The 23,623-nt window shown below is 43.3% G+C and overlaps 1 protein-coding gene across 2 annotated transcripts in view; it reads left to right on the top strand.

Moving 5' to 3' along the window:
• The window catches only part of LOC138282643 (regulator of microtubule dynamics protein 1-like), a 528,856-nt gene that overhangs the window by 471,659 nt on the left and 33,574 nt on the right, over positions 1-23,623 (top strand). For both annotated transcript variants that reach the window (XM_069220437.1, XM_069220438.1), the window contains one exon: positions 7,557-7,690. In XM_069220437.1, coding sequence (XP_069076538.1) covers positions 7,557-7,690 — 134 coding nt within the window. The remainder of the gene's footprint in view (positions 1-7,556; positions 7,691-23,623) is intronic.

Here is a 23,623-nt window from a genome sequence, read left to right as displayed (position 1 = left end):
CCAGCAATGGCGGTATTCTGGCACCCGCAACCTCGGCGGTCTGCCATGCAAACCGCCGAGGTTGTAATGACCCCCATTATAAACTTCATGTCTTTTCATGTTATTGCAAGATGGTGGGGGTCTTGGTAATAATGACTCTTGTCTTTACAATTCTGATTCTTGCACTGTTCATTATCCTGATGATTGCAGCCCATGTAACTTATCGCAGATTGCAGTTGTGTTAAATAAAAACCATTGAAACTTTCCTGCATCTCCGTTATTGCCTGTGTTTGGATGAGACATGATATATCTGTGAGAAAGGGGTAATCTCCGTTTAACCACGACACTCCCTGAGATGTCATACTCTCGGGTCCATGCGTAAAGGCTGCCACAAATCACCTTTTACTGTTTGGGTTTTTGGTGAGGTGCTGCTAGTGGGAAGGAAGAGTTGGGACGACAGCTGCGACTTGTTGTAGGATAGGCATAGTCGCCTACAAACATAAGTACTTTTATTCTTAAACCTGCAGTTTTTCCTTGAGCACGAGTCCAAACTTTGACACAAGTTTGCTACTGGGTTGTCAGTCCAGTCACCTCTCCTGGAGCTTACATCAAGGAGGTTACATCCAGTCCATTTATGGGTGACTGATATGTCACTGGTCTCCAGCTCTCAAGCCAGTCCCAGGCCTCCTCTGGTGTCGATAAGTGCCAGATTTTCCCCTCTGCTAGAATTGGCAGCTTGACAGGGAAGAGCATCATGTATTTGATGTCACGTTCCCGCAGGCGGAGTTTGACTTCATCAAAGGACATCGCTGCCTCTGGACTGGCATGGTGAAGTTCAGAAATAAACAGATCATGGAATTTTCAAGGTACGAGCCCCCCACATGACATCACAAACTCTGTAATTGAATATATGGCTGTGATTGTTCATGCGGGTTATCCAGGTCTTAGAGGGGGACTCAGACCCCTGTGAGCTTGTCCCACCGAGAAAAACTTGGAGAGTCCACTAGGTTTGAGATGTTTTGTGAGTCATTCCTTCTCAAATAGGTCAGTCATAGGACCCTCCACTCTCTCTGGCACCACCACGATACATAAGTTGTTACAACGGGATTGCCCTTCCTCATCTTCAGTCGGGGGCTTCTATTATGTGGTGTCTTTTGTAAGCATAGAGATTGTCAGTTTGAGTGTGGAAACATCATCCTTCAAAGTGGCTATTGTCATTTCTACTGACTGCACTCTATTATTGACCTTCCTTTGACCCACGGTGTAAGAGCACCTTTTTTTGACATGGTTTGCCTCACATTTTGCCTGGTTTCTGATGTGATTTTGACTGAAAGGGCACTGGGTCCCTGCTAACCAGGTCCTCAGTGCCAGATCTCTTTCCCTAAATTGTACAGTTGTTCTCTCTATTGGTACCACCTTTAGCACTAGGGCCTGGGGTACTAACGAAGGTCCCTTAGGGCTGCAGCACTGATTGTGCCACCCTCAGCGACCTTGCACCAAATGCACACAGTGCTGCCATCGCAAGCTGTATGTCTTGGTGCAGACAAAAGTGAAAACATGACCTGTCACATATGCCCGTGTGCCAGGTCCCCTACAACTACATGTGATATTTGTAAGTCACCCCTACAGAAGTCCTACAGCCCTGAAGAAAGGAGCATTGTGTCACATGTGAGGGCATATTTGTATGATCAGATGTGCCCCTGCTATGACTGTTGATTCTTAGACATAGTGAGTGGATAAGGAAACCATTTTGAGTACATGTGCTGGACACTGGTCATTACGAGTTCCCCAGTTACATGATGGCTTCACTGAAACTAGGGGTGTTTGGTATCAAACATCTCATATTAATAAACTCTCACTAAATCCAGTGATGGATTTATTAATAAATGCACTCAGAGGGCACCTTAGAGGTGAACCCTGAAAACCAACCCGACTGCTGGTGTGTTAACTGACTGGTCTAAACCAGTACAGCCAGCACACATTTCTGACCTCATGAAGTGAGAGCCAGCACTGTCCGAGACCAGGAACAAAAGCCTGCTCTTGGCAGATGTGTTATCTCTCTTCCAGGCTGGATGGAAATTCCAGGGCGGGAAGCTTCAAAGGACTAGCTTCCTTGGTCTTAGATCTCTCCAGATGGCAAATATGACCTCTCCCCCGTCCTGACCACACTTTTTGATGGGAAGACAGGTGGGAAAATTAGTACGATTAGGAGGTGTGCCCACATCATGCCAGTCCCACCCCTAAGGTGGACTAGGTGATGTGGGCACCACCTTTTAACGGTTTTGGATGGAATTAGTATTCTAGGGTCAGGGTTTTGTCCACTTTCCAACGGAAGTGGCCCTATAGAGGGTGTAGTCACCCTAAAGGTAGACAGTCCATTGGCTGCTACCTGGCACTCCCTATAGCGCCCCTAAATTGAGTAATTAGTGGCACTCTTGACTCCAAGAACTCAGATTCGATGGAGCAAGAGAAGAAGGACAAAGAAGAGTCGCTCCCTGGCGAGACCAGCAGAAGAGCTGTAGACATTTGGCGTGAACCCCTGCCTACTTGCACCTCTTGACAATCAGGACAGAGTACCTCATCCTGCAAGCTGGAGAACTACCCAAGCTTCAGGTAGCCAGCCAGCACTTCAAAACAACCACCAGTCTCTCTTGGCTCCTGCCCTGACCGACTACCAGGGATAGGAACCAGTGCTCTGGAGGACGAGGACTGTCCCCCACCAAGTGTGACAACAGCAAGACCCACAAGAGCTGTGCAGCACCAATCCCTTGGGTACCTGATGCTCTGCACCAAGCACCAACAGTGAGAGTCCAGTCGGGATTCTGGCTGCACGAGGAGCAAGTAGCTGTCAAGGGATGTCAGCCACACTGAGACTCATTAAGTGAGCGGCCCAGTTGCCCTGATTTTTCCCCTGCCAGCTGTTTGTCCCTAACCGCGAGGAGCACCTTTGTGCACAGAGTCCAGCCACCCTAACCACTCTGCTCCCGAGCCACCCAGCCCAGGTCCTGAAGAACTGCTGTAACCCCCTGTTCCAAGACTCCTTGTGACCTAAGCCCGCCTTTGGGAACTCTCTGACTTGTCCCATGTTCCCCTGTGCAGCATGTTTCTAGGTGGTCCCCCTTCTTCGTAGCACGCCCAGCTACACCCACACTAGCACCCTGCTCCCAGTGGAATTCAGTAGAGCTCCAGACGAACTGCTGGGTGTGCTTTGGGCCTTGGGCTCCTACCTCTAAATCCAGAAGGTGATCCCCTAACACTAACTGTACTTACATTTGTGTATAATTGACTTTTTTCTACATAGGATTGCATTGTGCGCAAAGCTGCACAGGTTTAAACTTTTTACTTACATGTAACTTTTAAAAACAAAAACAGTACTTACTTTCTGGTGAAGATCTTGGTTTCAAAATATATATAAAAAGAAGTGTTATTTTTCTCAGTTGGTCTCGGATTTATTCTTTGCATGTGTGTCTCACTTATTGCTTCTGTGAGTACAAATGTTTAGCACAACCCTCTAACTGCTCACCCACACTACTACACAATAGAGGGCTAGTATTATCTACTTTTGCCTCTGTCAACCAATTGGGGATCAACTGGACTCTCTGCATGGTGTACTTTTTTCAGTGCCCCATGTGGAGAGCCAGGTTACCATACAATAGACATGAGGGTCATTTCCACTGCAACTCCATTATTCTTTAAGTTTAAGTTTTGCAAACCGCTTCCAGCAGATCTGTTAGTGTGGATTCCCTACTCCTATGGTCTCCAGAGGAACAGAGGAATAGGCATCAAGGGGTCCTGTCTCCCTGAGTCATCCCCCACAGGAGTCTTGATAAAGGCATATTATCCAGTTTATTGTTTTGGATTTGGTGCTTTGTTTTTACCCATGGGTGGTTAATTAAGAAGTAGCAGCCGACCAGACCCAGCCACGATGCGGTGGCAAGCAGCAGGCTACTCCCACCAGAGATACAGTATTGTTCCAGGACTGTGTCCACAATTATGCCTCTAATCACAGCTGTCGGTGGGTGGCAGTATGTTCCTCCATGGAGGGCACCATGGGATGGTGCAGCGCTAGAGTGAAGAGGACCCCAGGGCGGGTGGGATCCCCACTCCTGTGACAAGGGGGGTCACTGCTCAGTATCACATGTCCTCAAGGCTGGGGTTCGTGGGACACCCCCCAACAACAGCCCTTACTCTCAGTTTTGGCTCTTCCACCCAGCCCCAGCTCCATGTGGCAAGGCCACAGCAGTTAACTCCAGGCAGCTTGTGCCTCATTGAAGCCGACATCTTCCCTATCCGTGCAACGGAGTCGATCGCAGTCCCACTCCACCCCTGTTGTTTGCCTCTCAGGGTACGACTGAGTCCCAGGGTCTGCCTCCCTTGCTTGTGATCTCCTCTGCAGGAGTGACATGAGCTAATGTACCCACCAGACTCCCTGGGCTCTGGCACCCCCCCCATTGTCAGTGTTGAAGTCAGTGAATGGACATTCAGCCAGGATGGAAGTGGATATCATCAACTTAGTGTGAGAGCCACACTAAAACACCGCCATCTTGTTCAGCATGAGACTACGTCCACAGGATCGCCATATCTTGACTTTATTTTTAGGAACGTTCAGGCCTTTTGCTTTCCAAAGAGAATGTTTACCATTCCTAGATGAATATTAAGTGGGATTAATACAACTGCTAAAAATAAGGCTTGTGGGCATTAATGTTACCTTCTGCCAGTGCTGAGAACTAGTAGCCATACTGTAATAACTGCCCGCAATTCAGAGTACGCTCAATGAGGCCACCCCCAAAACACAGGCATAGAACATGAAAAAGAACAGAAATGTAAATATAGTAACTATGGGGCTGTATAAAATATGATGTCTGCTTGCATTCATAGCTGCCTCCATGCTGGACAGTTGTTCATATGTAAAATCCCTATACCTGTGAAAGTGAACCGGGACAGCCATCCTCCGAATAGGAAAGTGGGATGTAAGAGAGTTGGGTTGTAAGTTCTCCTCCGTTCCTCCACCACCCCAGCTTTCCAGAATACATGAGTTAGTGTGGAATCCTACCCTCTCAATGGAAAGAGGGAAGCTGTCATGGCCCAGGTATGGAAAAATAGGTTCCAGGGAGCACCTCAGGGATGGTGTTCACTTGATCACCTCTATATCTTTTGCGGCCAAACAGGGGTACTTGTGGGCACCATAATATTGTATCAGAACCCTGCTGCTTATCTCTTGACTGTTTTTATGGACACCTCTCCTACACTGTGTTCTTGGCCTCCCCCATTGATTTTTTTGGCTCTACTCTGTGATCTTTGCTCGCTTGTTGAGTTTGACTCCAGTTGGACCTCAATAGGACTGTTGTTTCCTCCCTAGACTAGTTTCTTTTGATATTCAAATGAGATAATAAAGAGGAACATCCAGAGCAATCATATATATTGTCTGCCCTCCACTTGTCGGTTATGAACCTAAAATGCTGGTGCCTCTGGAGTTTATAGTGTCCTAAAATAAAGAGCACTCCAAACCTTGGAATGAGATAGAGTCTCTTAATCATACAGCCTTAATGATCTCCGGTTTCCTTCAAGCTTTTGTAATTAGCCAGTACTTCTCTTGTCTTTTGTTATGATTACGAATCTCATCCACTTCGAGTAGGTGGACTGCTTTTTGAGCCTCCCCTAAGATAGACAACAATAGGTCCACCAGTAAAGGCCTGAGATCTGTGCTCTCCACACGTTTGTGTAAGCTGTTGATTCTGATGTTGCCCATCTAGAGCAGTTTTTCAAGTTTTCACATTTCAACTTGAGGGCGTATACTTGGTTATCTAGGCTTTCAAAGGTAGTTTCTCATGAAGCATTGACCCTTTCTAAACTTTCAACCATTCCTTAAACATCAGGCATTCCTTTCAGATTGAGTCAATTGCAGATCTGTGGATAAAGAGTTTAGAACAAAAATCAGTCTTTTGATCCTGAATGTTCTTTGCTATGTCTGTTTTTATTTATTTTGTCAAATATTATTTGAAAGTCTATGGAGTGGAAACTATGCCCTCTTTGTGAGTGCCATTGTGCCATTATTGACAGGATAATCTTTCCCTTCTTGGGTTGACTTCCCCATAGACCTGAGATCAGGTTGTGTTCCCTTGAATACGAAATATGTGGTAACCTCTTTTATTGGAGCCTATTAAGTAGCCCTGGAAAACAGACCACTGCAGTGGGACTCAACCACTTTCAAACAGTACTTTCTGTAGATGGTGCTGTCTGAGGATTCGTGCCCTTCCGAAGTTGTGCAGAAATAAATTGTATGTGCTGGAGAGGGGCTTAGAGCATCTGTGTAACTGTTGTCTTATCTTTCCATCTTCATCTGCATTTGGGATGCTAGTACACTTTTTTTGGTTGCTCACAGCCTGATCGTCAACCTCACTGCGCTACAAACTGTATTATTATTCACCATTAGAATAATAAACAAGCATTTGCAATGCAATGGGTCTTGCATTTGCTTGAGCTAGAGCAATTAGCATTGTAAACTCCTAACCAGAGGTTTCTTGCCGAATAAATTAAAAATGAAATTAACATAACTAACTTGCCATATAAACTGAAAAGTAAAAGTTTCACATAAGCGAGCTGACGCCACCATCAGTGCAAAGCAGACACACAAAGGGAAATAAAGTTCAATCGTAATGAAACCTATCGGCAAAAGTGCAATTATCCATGTAAACGGCAAAAGTGAAATTATCTACGTAACCAACAAAAGTGCAACTAACTTTGTAACAGGGTTGATGTCATGCAAAGCGCTCGACTTCTGCCCAGCGACATCGCACTGCAAAATAAGAGAAAAAGTAGTCCAGAAACCGGACAGAAAACATGGAGCCTCGTATGTTTTCAGTACTTGGTCGCTGCGCTCGAGGAGGGTTAAACACTTCACTAATGAAAGCAAGCAGATTTAAAAAGGCAAGCCCATGAACCAATGAAAGAGACTGACGTGACATGGGTGTGGTTTGAAGCCCAAAGAGAGATTACAACACGGGAAGGAGCGATTTGCGCTCACCCCTAAAAATTGACAGAAAACAAAGAGAATGGAGCCACAACGTGCTGCCACTGTATCCCTGGTACTGAATTTGCCACCTCCGAGGTCAGGGGTCGCAAAGGCAGTACCAGGATTTGCACAGGGCAAGCCAGGGGTCACAGCTGCGACCCCTGGCTACTCCTAAATGACGTCCATGGACCATTTGGTAAAAACGTGCATTCATCTTGTGATTTAATGTCAGGCTAATTACTATTAGACAAAAGTGTGTATCTTCTAACAGCATTCTCTTTATCATCTATCTTTCACGCCTGTGTCTCCCCAACTACTGGTTCCCAGAGACTGTTGAATTGTGAAAATGTTTGTTTCTTCCTGAAAGTTGAAATAGCAACAACTCTGGTACAACATGTACTACTCAGCAGATTGCTTCCCCACTTAAAATTGCCCAAAACTTAAATGCTGTGTAATATGACCTGGATGTAAATTATTTGTACACTACAAGAACATTTGCTTGTCTTTGCTGCAAAGTGAACTAGCCCATTCAATTTTTACCTCCCTCTTTTTCATATTTTCACAGTTTCTCCAAACTTTTATAGCAAAAACCTGCTGTTTTTAGGAAAGACCTTTCTGAAGTTAAAGAACAAAGAAAAAGCAATTGCGTGGTTACTCAAGGCCAAGCAAGTCACTGCCCGCACAGAGGAGGACAAAGAGGTACATTATATAGTGAATCTTCTGCAGAAACTTGACAAAAACAAATCCAATTTCATGTGGACCTTATTTACAATCATGCTACAGAGGGGTATTATACCCACATTGTAATCTTCTTATTGTACCTACATATGTAACAATAATGTTCTAGTCTATACATTTATATATGTGAAAGCGGCTCATGATTGGATGAAACTGTTATCGTAGCCACTAGAAATAGGAGTGCGGGGTAGATGTTGACCCCGAAGTAACTACGCTGGAGTTCAGAAGGTAAAAAAGTAATAAAGGCGTTTGTAGACTGTGTTTTTATCTTATCGCATTAGCTGTGCACTCAAAGACAGATGTCTGTTGTCAGGTATGTCTGACAAACTGCTGCTTATTCAATCAGCATGGGAATTGGTGTTTACTTGGGCTGCTAAGTTTGAGAATTGTGTTATGCAATCTTGCTATTCAGGGTGTATGAAAGGAAAGGCTGTAGCATAAGCTGTCAACACTAAAGTTCCTTAACTGAGTGTTTCCATTATAAACAGCTCCTAAAAATTGCAAACCCATTGTGACATACTTGGTTTTGCATTTGCACCTATTTTGAATCGATTTCAGGTGTCACTAATTTGCTCAAAATGTGTACTTCCTGTTTTTAACAGCCATTAGCTTATAGTAAACCAGAGCATAAGACCAGCAACAAAGCTGAAGAGGTACACAAACCATTTGCTTCTGGTATATTACATGTTTGTGTGAATACCAAATTGGGTGTGAACATGTGCAAAGAACACAGTTGTTATTTACGGTGAAAGGTTTGCACCTGAGTTAGCCATAATCTCTAAAAGAGGCCGTTGGTTCATGGGAATAGGGGGAACTCACCAACAGCCTCCCATCTTCAAATACTCTCGAAGTGCTCCACATTTCTCTGTAATCTTGTTTTCCTGTCCCGCAATTGGTGAGATCCATTACAAAGCATATCACAATTGGTCAACTTTTTCCACTACTGCGTCCATCAACTTTTATGGTCTGCTTGACTACTGCCTTAGCTTGCACTTTCAGGGGCACACACATGACATTGTAACACTGTCAAAGTGTCTTAGATCAATGGTTCCCAAACGTTTGACTTCTGTAGACCCCCACTTTGTCATTATTGGAACCTGGAGGCCCCCACTGAATCATTATTGGAATCTGGGGACGGCTAATAACTCATTACTGTAAGCCGGTTTGTTGATGATTTGAACCGCAAAAAAATAAACAAAAAATACAGAAATAAGCAGTGCATTAAACACACATACAAATGATAACAAATTTTATTTAATTTGCAAACCAACAAAATAAAAAAATAACAATTTTAATAGGAAGATTGGAGCTTTTCTAAATTCAATTGAAGCCACACATCATCCATACTCTATTCTGTTTAATGCACTTGCACTTCTCCCATGAATCAATCTGAGGATACTAATTCAATTTTTAGCCTACAATTACAAATTCCTTGACATTTACAGTCTGTTTAACAGTTTTTCAATTGTACACTTAGCCACTTTATTTGTATACACTTTATTAATCTGGTAATATTAGTTCATTTTCTAAGCAGTCACAAACCCCTTGAGGAGGTTTTGCGGACCTCCAGGAGTCCTTGAACCATACGCTGGGAACCACTGTCTTAGATAACTAGATACCACTGTGTTGGGTAACTAGATCATTTAAGGTTTTGTCTTTCTCTGGCAGTAGTACAGATGGGAGGATAGACACCATACATAATATATTGCAGTTCTAGCACACTCCCTTTCCATTTATAACTTTAAACTTCAGAGAGCTGATTTGTATTTGAGAGAAGGGCTTAGGCTCCATTCACGTAATGGTTTTCCAGAGTACATGATTTGATTTGGTCGAAATTGTGTGCTTTCACTATAAAGACACAGCTTTTGCACTTTTTGGCTTGTGGTAAAGCTTATAGTTGGTATAAGGCTTAGTTGGTTATGGTGGCAAGACAATGATCATGGTTATAGGCCTGATCTGTTAATGAAATGTTATGATAAAGGCACTAGGCCCGCCATATTGATTGTGAAAAGCGAAAGTTAAAGTCAAAAGACGTTTAAGTGTTTATTGCTAATACTCTATATTAAAACCTACCAATAAGTATTTTTGTTACATGTAATCTCACAGCTTACCACAGCAGGCAATGGTTTTGGGGTTGGTTGGCTCTGTGTGAAAAACCATGGATAAACAGGGTTTGCTCTGTGAGAATACTTAGGCCATTTTAGAGAGACAGTATTTTGCTTAGCCAACTGTAATTTTGTATTCCTTTCAAATTTTATGACTGCGGGTCTGATGGTGTGCCTTGAGGAAAAGCTTACACTCAAAAGATCAGGTAAGCCTGAGTAATGTGACAAGCTATAGATCTGATTAGTGCACTGGAAAGGTTATGTCTGATGCCATAGGTCTAGTCTGCTTATTATGGCAGTTGGTCTATCTTACTGTGAAAAGCATTTGTTAAAGCCAATAAGTCTTTAACAGTCGGCTGTTATCGCATTGTGTGACAAGTTGTAGACACATATTTTGTTGCATGTAATGTTACAGATTACATTTAGGCAAGGGTTTTTTTCTTGACCTCCCACTCTGACAAACCATGTGACGATTCTTGTTAGGCTTGGTTGAGAGGGGGCTTAGATTGTTTTTCAAGGTGTGTCTTTCTTCATATTTATACATTTATATCTGTATGTATGATGGTATGTGCACATGAACAGGGCAGTGTTGGATATGGTCTAATGCAAATGGTAAAGACTTCATCACTTTAATGGGGAAAGTCATTCTGTATTTCTTAGGTTTGATCTGTTAATTACGAAACGTTATAACAAGGCCAGGTGACCTGACCTACTTACTTTGAAAAGCATGTTTTAAAGAAAAGAATATGCTTATGAGGATGGGTGGGTATTAGATTATGCAAAGCTTGTAGGCAAGTATTTTATAACATGGAATTTCACAGATTTCTGTACTAGACAAGAGTTATGGTGTTGGTGATTCACCTGAACAAACCGTGGGGATAGAAGTTATGCACTAGAGTAATCATTTTCAGTCTCCCTTTAGAGAGAGAGTATTTTGCTTGGCCAATTGTAAATTTGTTTACATTTGTACCTTTATGACTGTATGCCATATGGTTTCCTTTTAGAAAGTTTACGCTCCATACTGTAGGCATGAGTCGGTTATGGTGGTATGCTAATTATAAATTCTATATGCCTGATTGTTTATTAGGAAAAGTTATGATAAAAGCTGTGGGCTTTGTATATTGATTGTGAAAAGCATATGTTAATGTCAACAGGCATTTAAGGGTGGATTGTTATTTCTATGGATTAAAGTTAACAGGTCATTTTTTTGTTACATGGAATCTCACAGATTACTTTAGTAGACAAGAGTTTTAGTGTTGGTTACCCCCTCTGACAAACCATGGGTGTAGAACGTTTGCACCCACCATGATAATCCTTATTGTGCCCTCATGGGAGATGTAGGGCCTGATTTATATTTTGGTGGACGGGTTACCCATTCACATCGGTGATGGAAATCCCATCTGCTGAAATATAAATCCCATAGGAAATAAAGGAATTTACATTTCGGCAGACAGGATATCCGTCACCATTGTGACAGAGTAACCCATCCTCGAAAATGTAAATCAGACCAAGAGTATTTGTTTTGCCAACTATTTGTTGTATACATTTGCAATTTTATGTGTGTATGCCTGTTGGATACCTTGTAGAAAAGCTTATGCTCGGTACAGTAGGCCTGAGGTGGTTATGGTGACAACAACAAAAGGCTTAATTGGTGTGCAGGGAAATATTATGCCTGTTAGGTCCTGCGTATGTGGTATATAAAATTATTACAAAGGTAGTTGGTCTGGCTTATTTATTGTGAAGGGCATATGGTAATCCAGTAGGCCTCTAACAGTAGGTTGTTTTCACAGTATGTTTGTAGTCTGTAGAAAGGTTTTGGTTATATGTAATCTCATAGATTTCCGTAGCAGGCAAGGGTTTTGTTCTTGGTCACCCACTCTGGCAAACCCTAGGAGCAGAGTTGCACTGTAATGGATCCTGTTAGGCCCTACTGAGAGGGCATGTTTATTTTTTGCCTACTTTAATATTGTACATATTTGTAATTTTACTACTGTATGAATGATGGTTGCCAGTTTATGTAACTTCAGTAGGCTTGTGTTACATATATTGATAGAGGATAGAGGACTTATCGGTTCACTGGGAAAAGTTATGTCTGATTCCTCAGGTGTGATCTGTTTATAAGGAAAAGTTATGACGAAACAAGTAGGCCTTACTTGCATATTCTGAAGAGCACGTGTTAAAGGCAATGAGCTAATGAGGGCAAATTGTTAGTACACTGTGCTAAATCTCGTAAACATGCATTTTTACATGAAAGTTTGCAGGTTAGCTTAGTAGGCAAGGATTTTGGTGTTTTGAACCACACAAATAAACCATGGAGGTAGATGATTTGCACTAAGGTAGTCCTCATTAGGTTTTGTTAGTAGTGATTTTATATTGTATTGACACCTGCATTTTGTACATATTTGTAATTGTATAATGGTATACCTGATGGTTGCCTTCTGGGAAGGCTTATAACCAACATAGTACGTCTGAGTTGATTAAGGTGACAAGCCAATAATAACAGCTGGAGGCCTGATTGGTTCACTAGGAAAACATATTCCAATGTAATAGGTCTGATCTGTGTATTATAAAATGTTATGGTAAAAGCAGTAGGCCTGACATATTGATTATGAAATGCATATTTTGATGTAAATAGCTATTTAAGGGTGGATTGGTTCTCTACATTAATCCCTTCGCTTCTAAGCCTCCCCCGCTGTGTTAGGCCTTTTGTTGGATATTTGGGGTAGTTCATTGTTAGAAATGGGGTCTTTGGTTGGCAGTCAGGTTACCTCCTGTCCATGTAAGGACCCTCACTTTACTCAGGGTAAAAGAGAATCCCCCTCAGCGAACCCCTGCTTACCCCCTTGGTAGCACGAGCAGTAGGCTTAACTTCAGAGGGCTAGGTGTAAAGTATTTGTACCGACACACACAGTAACTTAATGGAAACACTACAAAATGACACCACACAGGTTTAGAAAAATTTAAAATATTCATCTAAACAAAACAATACCAAAATGACAAAAATCCGCAATACACAAGTCAAGTTATCACTAAAAATGCAAAAAGAGTCTTCATGTCATTTTAAACACACACTAACACTGTTAGCATGAAAATGTACCTTGGGTACGTCAAAAATAACCTGCACGGGCGAGTGTGCATCAAAATGGGCTTGCGATGCGTTGATTTCACTCACGAGAAAGACCAAGCACTGTTTCTCCTTTCGCCGGGTCGGGCGCGTCGTTTCTTCTCTCCGAAGGAGAGCGATGCATCGATCCGGTCAGCACTCGGGTCCGGGCAGGCCTTGCGTTGTTTTTACATGCCCAGCGGTACTTGCGTCGGAAATCCAGCCGCACAATGATCCAAAAACAATGCAGCGCAGGTTGCGATCTCACCAGCCTCCGTCAGCGATGCTGTGCATCGTTTCTCCAGCCCCGGGCATTGATCTTCGGGTCGCATTGCAGACGAGCATCGATTTTCAGCCGCAAAGCCGGCGGTGCGTGGATTTTTCAGCCGCAGATTGGAGTTGTGTCAATCTTTTCCCTGCACGGCGGTCAGTGCATGGATTTCTTCCTCTTAGTCTGCCAGCTTCTCCTTTCAGGGTCCCAGGAAGTGGATGGGCACCACTTGGCAGAGAAGGAGTCTCTCCAGAGACTCCAGGTGCTGGCAGAGAGAAGTCTTTGCTGTCCCTGAGACTTCAAACAAACGGAGGCAAGCTCTAAATCAAGCCCTTGGAGATCTTCACAAGATGGAAGACACACAAAGTCCAGTCTTTTGCCCTTTTACTTTGGCAGAAGCAGCAACTGCAGGATAGCTCCACAAAGCACAGTCACAGGCAGGGCAGCTCTTCTTCCTCAGCTCTTCTCCAGGCAGAGATTCCTCTTGGTTTTCAGAAGTGTTCTAAAGTCTGTGCTTTTGGGTGCCCTTCTTATACCCATTTTCTCCTTTGAAGTAGACCTACGTCAAAGCAAAATCTCTCTTGATTGTGAAATCCTGCCTTGCCCAGGCCAGGCCCTATACACTCACTAGGGGGTTGGAGACTGCATTGTGTAAGGGCAGGCACAGCCGTTTCAGGTGTGAGTGACCACTCCTCCCCTCCCTCCTAACACAGATGGCTCATCAGGCAGCAGACTACACCCCAACTCCCTTTGTGTCACTGTCTAGTGTGAGGTACAACCAGCCCAACTGTCAAACTGACCCAGACAGGGAATCCACAAACAGGCAGAGTCACAGAAATGATATAAGCAAGAAAATGCTCAGTTTTTAAAAGTTGCATTTTCAAACACACAATCTTAAAATAAACTTTACCAAAAGATGTATTCTTAAATTGTGAGCTCAGAGACCCCAAACTCCACATGTCTATCCGCTCCCAAAGGGAGCCCCCATGTTAACCTATGTGAGGGACAGGCAATGCAACAGTGAAAAACTAATTTAGCAATATTTCACTGTCAGGACATATAAAACACATTACTATATGTCCTACCTTAACCATACACCGCACCCTGCCCTTGGGGCTACCTAGGGCCTACCATAGGAGTGCCTCACATCTAAGAAAAGGGCAGGTTTAGGCCTGGCAAGTGGGTACCCTTGCCAAACTGTACACAAAGACACTGCAGTGGCAGGCCTGAGACATGATTACAGAGCTGCTTATGTGGGTGGCACAACCAGTGCTGCAGGCCCACTAGTAGCATTTGATTTACAGGCCCTGGGCACCCCTAGTGCACTTAACTAGGGACTTACTAGTAAATCAAATATGGCAATCATGGATAAACCAATTACATACACATTTACACAGAGAGCATATGCACGTTAGCACTGGTTAGCAGTGGTAAAGTTCTCAGAGTTCAAAAGCCAACAGCAACAGGTCAGAAAAAAATAGGAGGCAGGAGGCAAAAAGATTGGGGATGACCCTGCAAAAGGGCAAAAGTCCAACATTCATGCTTTGGTCCCCATACCTTTTTGTGCACATAAGCTATCCATGCCAAATCTGCATCCTTGTTTTTACACTATCCTGGGGATTTTAGAGGTGCCCATGGTTTGTAGAGTCCCCTGGAGGGGACTTAGAAAATAGGCAAACTATAGCAAAATGTTGTGTTTTTTGTTTTTTTTAAACGGGAAAAAGTGCTCTAGATAGAAGTCTGTTTTTTCTCTAAAAATGGCTTCCACAAACAGTTTGCTGTACTAAAGTCACCAGCTTTCAGAAACATGCAGAGCTGAATCAAAAAACCTTCTTTTGAACCACAGTTTTAGCATTTTTCTAAGAGGTAACCCATTTTCTTTATCTCTCGTACTCTGGACTTACTTCCAGTTTGTGGTGGAAATCAGTATAAAACCTTTGGGTGATCCAGAAAAGCTATAGATTTCTAAAACGTGGACACAATTCTGAATTCAACAAGGGGTCACGTGTAGATGCCTCAAGATTTTCCCAAGGAAAATAACTGTTAAAAAAAAGACAAATGGAAAATGACTGGGAAAAAACGGGCATTTGTGACAAAATTTTCCTCTGCACCTTTGTGGTACTATAGCAGATTGGCAAAAGCAATATATCATTACATCCGCTTGATCCTTCTGGTTGCAGTGATACATAGGGTTTGTAGGTTCTCCAAAAACCCAAGCTACCCAGAGCAAACCACTGAGCTGCACCACTCAAAGGTTTTTCATTGAGTACTGAGTAGTGACCAATTCTTATAGCAAAATATGGAGAGTGAAAAATGAGTATCAAGGAAACTTATGCATTTCTGAAATGGGCACAAGATATAGAGTTTAGGAGCAATGGTTATTTCTGCATCTCTGAGTTTGTAGGTACCCGTACTAACGTATGATTTGGAGGGTATTTTTCAAAATCTCATCTTTCTTATACACTGGCTTACATTTGAAAGGCACAAATGTAGCGAAATCCAATTGATAATAACAAATGTTCTACTATTCTATGCTCCTACAAGTCTCCCGATAAAATTGGTGCCTCACTTGTGTGGGTACGCCTAGTGCACGCAACAGCCCAAACCACAACATGGACGCAGAACATTTTTTCAATGAAAACTGACTGTCTGTTTTTTCAATGTGGGTAGCTCCAGCTTTTGGACCCTAGCTCAGCTAACACCTAGGGACACCTAGCCAACCTGTACATTTCTAAAAACTAAACACCTAGGGGAATCCAGGATGGCATGGCTTGTGTGGATGCCATTAGGTTTTATTTACCCACAATGCCCTGCAAACCTCCAACTTTGCCTGAAATCACACATGTTCCTTACATTTCTGTGATGGAAACTTCCGGAATAGCAGGAATCACAGCATTGCCCCACCTGTGTCAATAAAAACGCTACCTCACTTGTGTGGTAATTACTCCATCTGCCCCCAGGGCGGACAGAAAGATTGTGCCCATTTTTGGGGGATGGGGGCTTTGCCACGCCCATTCTGGGCAGCCCCACCCCTAGATGTTTAAAAAAAAAATCCCTGGTGCCTAGTGGGCTTTCCGCTCCCCTGGGAGGTTGGGGGGCAAGTCAGGGACTATTGCCCCAATCTGCCACCAAGGGAGCAGATTTTTTTTTGCCCCCTTTGCTTTGGGTGGCAGCATGCCCATGCCCATAGTGGACAGTACCTGCTCTCTTATATATAAAAAAATAATCCCTGGTGTCTAGTGGGCTTTCAGCCCCCCCTTGGGGGCCAGATCGGACTGTTCCCCTTTATTATAGGGGGCGGGGACATTGGTATGCCCATTTTGGGAAGCCCTTACTACTAAATAGTCTCTAAAAAATAGTCCCTGTTGCCTAGTGCGCTTTATGCTCCCTCCGGTTGGGGACAGATTGGGGGCTTTTGCCAAAAGACTGAATTTGCCCAAAAAAATTAAGGGGGGAGCAAACTCCCTTGCCCATGGGGCCATGCCCCCCTCCCTGCTGGTGTCTAGTGCCCTCCAGCGGCAATCCCCAGGCAGGAATCCTCAGGGGAGCGGTTTCATTAAAACGGGGAGGTTCACCCCTTTCCAGTGATACCTCTCCTTTCTTGATCGGTGCTCGGGGATAAGCTCCACGAGCACCAATGCAGAGAAAGTGAAATGAGCCAATCGGCACTACACGCACTTATCCTCATTTCACTGAAACAAAAGAAACAACCTCAGGAAAAGGGGAAGCTTTTCCCCATCTCCTGAGGCTGTTTCTTTGAGAAGGGAATCCCTCTGGTACCTGCACCAGAGGGATTTCTAGTGCCACGTGCGCGGATGACTGGGAGCTGTCCAAAGCACATTAGCATGTTGCATCGGACGGCTCCTGACCGTTCAATGCACTGAAGTGGTTAACGCATGTTTTTTTGTTAATGAAATGTCACAAATTACCTCTAAAGAGAAGGATTTTGGTGTTGGTTACCACCCATGACACACCCTAGAGTGCGAAGAGTTGCATTGTAATAATTCTTGCCAGAATCTATTCTTAGCTGCCTGCCATGATCTTGTAACAAAGAATAATCATTAATTAACACATACATCCAAATATATAAATATATATCCATATAGGTACATAGAGGACCATTGGGTCAGCTGTGTTTTGCCATTGGTCTGTCTGAGTGCCATTTACACTCTGCTTCCACTAGTGATAGCAAACTGCATGCACTAATAGTTCACTCCATATCAGTCATTGGCTCTCTTGGTAGATGTACACATGATTTTCTAATCACGTGTACATCTACTTGAAAATACTTGAAAATAAGTGTGCGTCAAGTCAGGGCTGGTTGATCATTCCTTTAGTTTTAAATGTTCTCCTTTCATAGTTTTCCTTTCATTTCTTTGCTTCTCTTTCTTTCATTTTATTATTTCTTAAGACAATACTACAGCTCTCCTGTCAGTTATAATGGCCCTTGCTTGCAGCTCATTTTATCTGCAGTGCGCGCATCCCATGTGGGCATTTACTCTAAATCAGGAGACCATGATGGAATGCTGTTGTACATAGGGTATCATTGCTTTACCATTCTAACAATGCCAACACGTTGGTTCTAAATATACAGGCCATGCTGGAAATTTAAAACAACGACTAATTAAAATACATTTGCAAGACAGACACCCACTGCTATGTTTAGTTCCATTATTGTAAGCACATGACTAGCGTATTTAGACAGTAGCGGATTCAAGTTTTCTACTTGTATTCTTCTAATTTATTGTGCATATGTTGTTGAATTTGTGTGTGTTGTATTGCATTTGTGTTAGACATCGAATGTAAGAATGAGTCAGTGGATGGATGAATGCCTTAGAGGCAAAGATGAGTGACTGAGCACACGTATGATGACCTGTTGCATGCTTAAACCCATTGGTGAAACAATAGGCACGTTCATTCATAAGCAAAACCTATTACCATTGCCAACGCTTGTTTTAAATACATGGATGGATTTTTTTTATATAAATAATAGGGGAGGAGTATTGTCTACCCATATGTCCATTAAACATGCCTATGGGATAGGGTCTTTGTTAACCCCATAGCCTTATTACTCCACCTTAACCACCCAAACACACTTATTCCTCCAGTGATGAGCATTTTGTAATGTTTGGCACACTTCAAACTTTTGTTTTTAACACAAAAGGAAACCATCCTAAATTTGAATCCATTTTCCCCATTTGGTGGGTGTTCGAAAGGTACTCAGGGAAAGGGATTTCCTATTGGGGGAACAAAGAAATGGAAAGAGCCAAAGCATAGCACTTTGTCCAGAAAATGGGGAACAGGTGCTGTGCATCAAAGCATGTTTTTTTCCTGAAAACAAATTGTCTTCTGTGCTAGACACACCCTCTTCCCAGTTTTCATGAAAAAGTAGAGTTATAAAAAATAAGTCATTTTTCACTGCAGTTTTTGCATTTTTGTAAGGGGTGGTGATTTTCCTTTTTTCTGTGGTTTCTACCTACTTGCAATTTGTTGTGAAAACTGGTGTGAAACCGGTGTTTGAACCCGGAAGGCTGTACATTTCTAAAAAGTGGGCAAAATTATGAATTGAGAAAAAAGTCGCTTGTTGAAGCGACTAATTATTGAAGTTAGGATACATGAAAATAAGTGGTAAATAATAGGATAGGTGACAGTATTCTCATCTGTTGATTTATTTAGCAAAACAATATACTGTTAAGACCCTCAGGCCCTTCAGGAGGCAGCAATAGGCAGTGTTTGTTGGTTGTCCAAAACACATATAACCCAGAGCTAACAACTTACCTGCTGCATAAAATGATTTTTCATTGTGGGCCGGCTAGGCAGCAAATCATGTGGTAAAATCTACTGAATGAAAAATGGGTATGAAAAAACCTGCACGCTTTTTTAATGTGCCAAAGATACTAACTGTAGGAATAGTGGTTATCTGTCCAATTCTGAAATTCAATACTTTCCTGTGATTCTGAGGGCATTTTCCAAAACATTAAACACAACAAAATTTTCCAGTGAAATTTGAATCATTTTGGCTATGTGGGTAGCTGTGATATTTCGGTTTAGGCCTGGTCTCCATCTGGTTGCCATCTGGTCGCCATCCAAGGAAATTACCAAACCCAGACTTTTCTTAAAACTAGACACTGAGGGGAGCACAGGGCAATGTGACCTGCATTCATCCTACTAGGTTTTCTTAAGCTGGATACCCTGTAGTATTGATTTAGCTAACATTGCACATTTTCCTCATATTTCTGTGAGGTAAAGTTACAGAATCTGTGGGGAGCCACAAAATTCCTACCAGCCAGCATTCCCACACTTCTCCCTGATAAAATTGATACTATGTGTGGCTGGGTGTTTTGCCCGTGACATGATATTGCAAAAATGCAACATGCAGACATCAAGCTTTGCCTTGATCCATTGTGGTGATGTGGGTAGCTGCGATATTTGTGCCCAGGCTCAGACAATACCCAGTGAAACCTACTAAATCCAGACATTTTAGAACAAGAGACTCCCAGGGGAGTAAAGGGTGGTGTGGCTTGTGTGGATCCTACTATGCTTTCTAATGCAGAATACCGTGCAAACCTCAAACTTTGATGAAAATCATACATTGTCCTCCCCTTTCTGTAAGGGAAAGTTCTAGAATCTGCAAGTATACACAATATTTCTACCGCCCAGCAATCTTGCACTTCTTATGATAAAACCACTACCCCACTTGTGTGGCTTTGCCTGTTATCCAGGACAAGAACGGCCCAAACCAGGGACCATGGAAAGACTATATTCACTTGATTTGGGAACTGTTTTAATCAGTTCCAGTGCAATTGTTTGCATTCAGATTTGCTTGTGTTTGCATGTGTGTATCAGTATGAATGGGGGAAATGTACCAAACCAAATAGGGATAGTTGTCCCCCAAGAATATGTCCATATCAACAACGCCTTTTAATTTCTACTTTAAATCCCTGGTTCACTCATTCATTTGGTCAACATTTTAAAATGAATTATTGTGATAACACTTCAAACTCTGAGCTGCTTCGCAAATCTTGACCCTAGTAGATCCAGCTAAAATGTTTTTCACTTGTCATAAATTCCTTAGGCTAAACCCAAAAAACAGAAGTTGTGTTAGATGGCAAACTTGTTACATCGCTTATGTTTCTTTGGCCTACCTTCATTTGGTATTCCTTATTCCAGGTGAAGTTAAAAAATTCGGAGTGTACTACACACAAATGTTTTCACAAATATCAGAGAAAAAACATTGTTGGCACATAAGATTGTGTCAAAAATATAGAGGACAAAAATATTGAAAAAGGTGAACTTTAACTAGACTTAATTCCACATATATGAACCTTTACTGTATATATTTACCTTCAAGGTACATAGATGTGGCGTTAAGAATAGTGGGCCTGTGGGTGGACCTGCACAAGATTAGACACTAAGGGCCAGATGTAGGAAAATCCTACACCATCTGCGACTCGCAAGGGGGTCGCAAAGGCCCACCTCATTTTAAATTTTTTTGAATTTGCCATTTTATCTTTTTTTCCAAATGTAATTCCTGCCTGTAAATGCGCACCTGTAATATTTGCTTGCGAAAAAGCAAGGAGTTCTCAGCAACATTGTGTGCTATACTGTGGCAGGAAAATGGAGCGCCAGATAGTCCACTTTGGAGAGGAGGACCCGCAGGAATGAGATCCTGTGCTGGATCTACAGAAGGAGGCAGTGTGTCCTACTGCAACCTGCCCCTGAGGAGTCATCAGACAAGAGGGCTGAAAGAGAGATAAGGATGCAGCCAACAGCTCTGGCCATGGAGGAAAGGAGAGCAGCTGTAAAGACAGCATTGGAAGAGGAAAGGGTTGAGAGAGCCTTGGAATAGAGAAAGCTAACATTGGAAGAAAATAAAATTTTGCTGCCTCTTGAAGTGAGTCAGAGCGAACTGGACTTGAAAGCTAAGAAGCTCACAGAGTCCAGTGAAAATGGTTGCAGAGACAATCCACTGTCCATGGGAATCAACATCATGCAAGACTTTGTGCCTAGTTATGTGGCAGAGAGTGCTATTGATTGTTTTATTTTTTTTGCAACATATGAGATAGCCCTACATATGCATAGGGTCTCAGATGAAGACTGGGGGATAGTCCATGGAAGTACATGCAAGTTGTTGGGAAGGATATCTTGTTGGCTTTAAAAGTGACTGACCAGTTGACCTATGCCTCGATGAAAGAACCCCTTATCACAAAGTTTGGATTTATCCCAGAGTGATACCACTTAAGGACAGTCACAAACTGTCTGACCAGTCTTCAGTAGATTTTATGGAGTACTCCTGCAAGGCACTGAATGGTTGGGTGAAGGGCAGTAAAGTGAGCAGTTTTGAGGAGCTGTACAATCTAATTTTGAGACAGCATATGCTCAGTAATTGATTTACAGAGATAAATCAATACCATATTGGCGCTATGTTCACTACAACCAGGGAGCTTGCCAGGAAAACCGGCCTCTGTATCAGCACTAGGGTCCGCAGCAAGGTACCTGGGAGTGACCCCAAGAAGGGTGGTTCAAGTCTTTCTTACAAAGCGAGCGTAAGGTAAAACCTAGAAGGACGTAAAACCAATGTGGGGGAGAACGATTCCCATGGCCCTTCTAAAGCTGCAGGGGGGCTGTTATGAGGGGCGGTAGCCCAGGGCAACCTTTTTCAAGAGACCATCCACTGGTGGGAACTCCACATGGTTGGTCAATGTGGCCTTAGGGGAAGGGAAATCCCCACAAGCAGAGGGTAGAACATACCCTAGTTTCTCTTAAAAGGGAGGTGGACTCAGCAGGTAAGCTTGTGATTCTTGGGGTTAGAAGTTGCCACTTCCATCGGATCACAGTAAATGGGTCCCTATCACTGCTCTGTGTAGGGTGACCCAGGCCTATGGGTAGGTTATGTTCATCCCATGGCCTTGGTACCACAGCAATGGGGTGGGGAAATGACCCAGAGGAGAATCATAGTAATACCTCAGTTGCCCAGTGACTGCATCTTGAGAATTAAATTACCACCATTGATAGAAGAGATTGGTGGGTTGGTGGCCCAGGGTGCCCCAAAAGCTCAGCTTTCTGGGGTTGCTACCCCCAAACAGAGTCTATAGAGGCCCAGATGGAGAGCAACATGTAGGAGTTGCAAATAATCCACAATGGGAGGGCCAGTGGATCAGAGGTTGCCATTCCTTGACATAGGAGCACCCCTAGACTAACCCTGGTGAGGCCGGTTCTGACCTGGAGGTGCTGTCTGTGCTGCCCAGAGATAGAAGACAGGAGACATGTACCAGCAGACACAGACAGAGTGTGTCACACTTGAGGTTGATAGTGGTACCTCCCTGAAAGTTCTTGCTTGCCAGGCACTTGTTCAGCCACGGGGTGCAGACATTAGGTGGAGAGGCCTGTCTCAGGGTACCACCCAGCGATGGAGGGAGAGAGATTGGAAGTAGGGTGCCTAACACCTGGGGCACTGAGAAACCTAGGAGGTAAGGGAAACCTCAGGAGCAAGTGGGCAACTCCTTGCCAGCCCCAAGGTGATTGAAAGTGAGGCCTGCCTCAGGAACCATCTTAAAGCCTCCCCTGGCAGTGGATGGCTTGGGGTTTAGCTCTTGATCATAACCTCTGTCAGTGGCCTCTGTTGGTTGTTGTCTCTTTGGTCAGAGGTTTCCCTGGATTGGACAGAACTCTGATCCAAGGGTCAGAATGAACCACATCACCTTGTTGGCCATGATGGTGCTGTTGCCCTACTGGGATGCAACTATGTGCAAACTAAGGTTAGGCGTCTCACAGGTGGGTCCACAGATGAGGAGGAGGGTTCCTCCTGGACCAGCCCAGTGGCTCAGGAGTGTTGACAGAGGGGACCAACTACGTTCAGAGGGGACTAGACCTTACAGGTGCCAGTGTAGAAGAGGTCACTTGGCCATGTTCTATCACCTAAGCAGGGAATCCCAACAAAGTAATGATTAGTCAGGCTTTTGGTTGGAGGGGCTCATGTTGGACTTGGCTCTTTTCTACATGTCACCCCAGATGTTTGCCCTCCTTTGCTAAAGTAATTTTGTTTGTTTTTAGGATTCTTAACACTTTACTCCTGCTATTGAGGGGTAAAGCGATTGTGCTCTTTCTTCTTAACATTGTCCGACAACAGATTGGTAAATTTAATTTACTCATAAGTCATTAGTATATGGTACTACATGTATCCAGAGCCTGTAAGTTTAATGCTGCAAGTGGGATGCAGTACACATTGTTACATTCGATAAACTAGCTCTAGCTCTGTAAAACGTGTCTCAGGCCTGCCACTGCAGTTTTAAACTGCCATTATGACCAGGTAAAAGAAACCTTTTTGCCAGGCCTAAAACTTCCTTTTTAATACGTATACATCACCCCTAAAGTAGCCCCAAAGGCTCCTTTGGCAGCGTGCATGGTATTTAAGA

Source organism: Pleurodeles waltl, chromosome 2_2, assembly GCF_031143425.1.
Source record: "Pleurodeles waltl isolate 20211129_DDA chromosome 2_2, aPleWal1.hap1.20221129, whole genome shotgun sequence".
Lineage (NCBI taxonomy): Eukaryota > Metazoa > Chordata > Amphibia > Caudata > Salamandridae > Pleurodeles > Pleurodeles waltl.
Note: the sequence above shows the minus strand (reverse complement) of the source record. Positions and strands in the feature narration are given on the sequence as shown.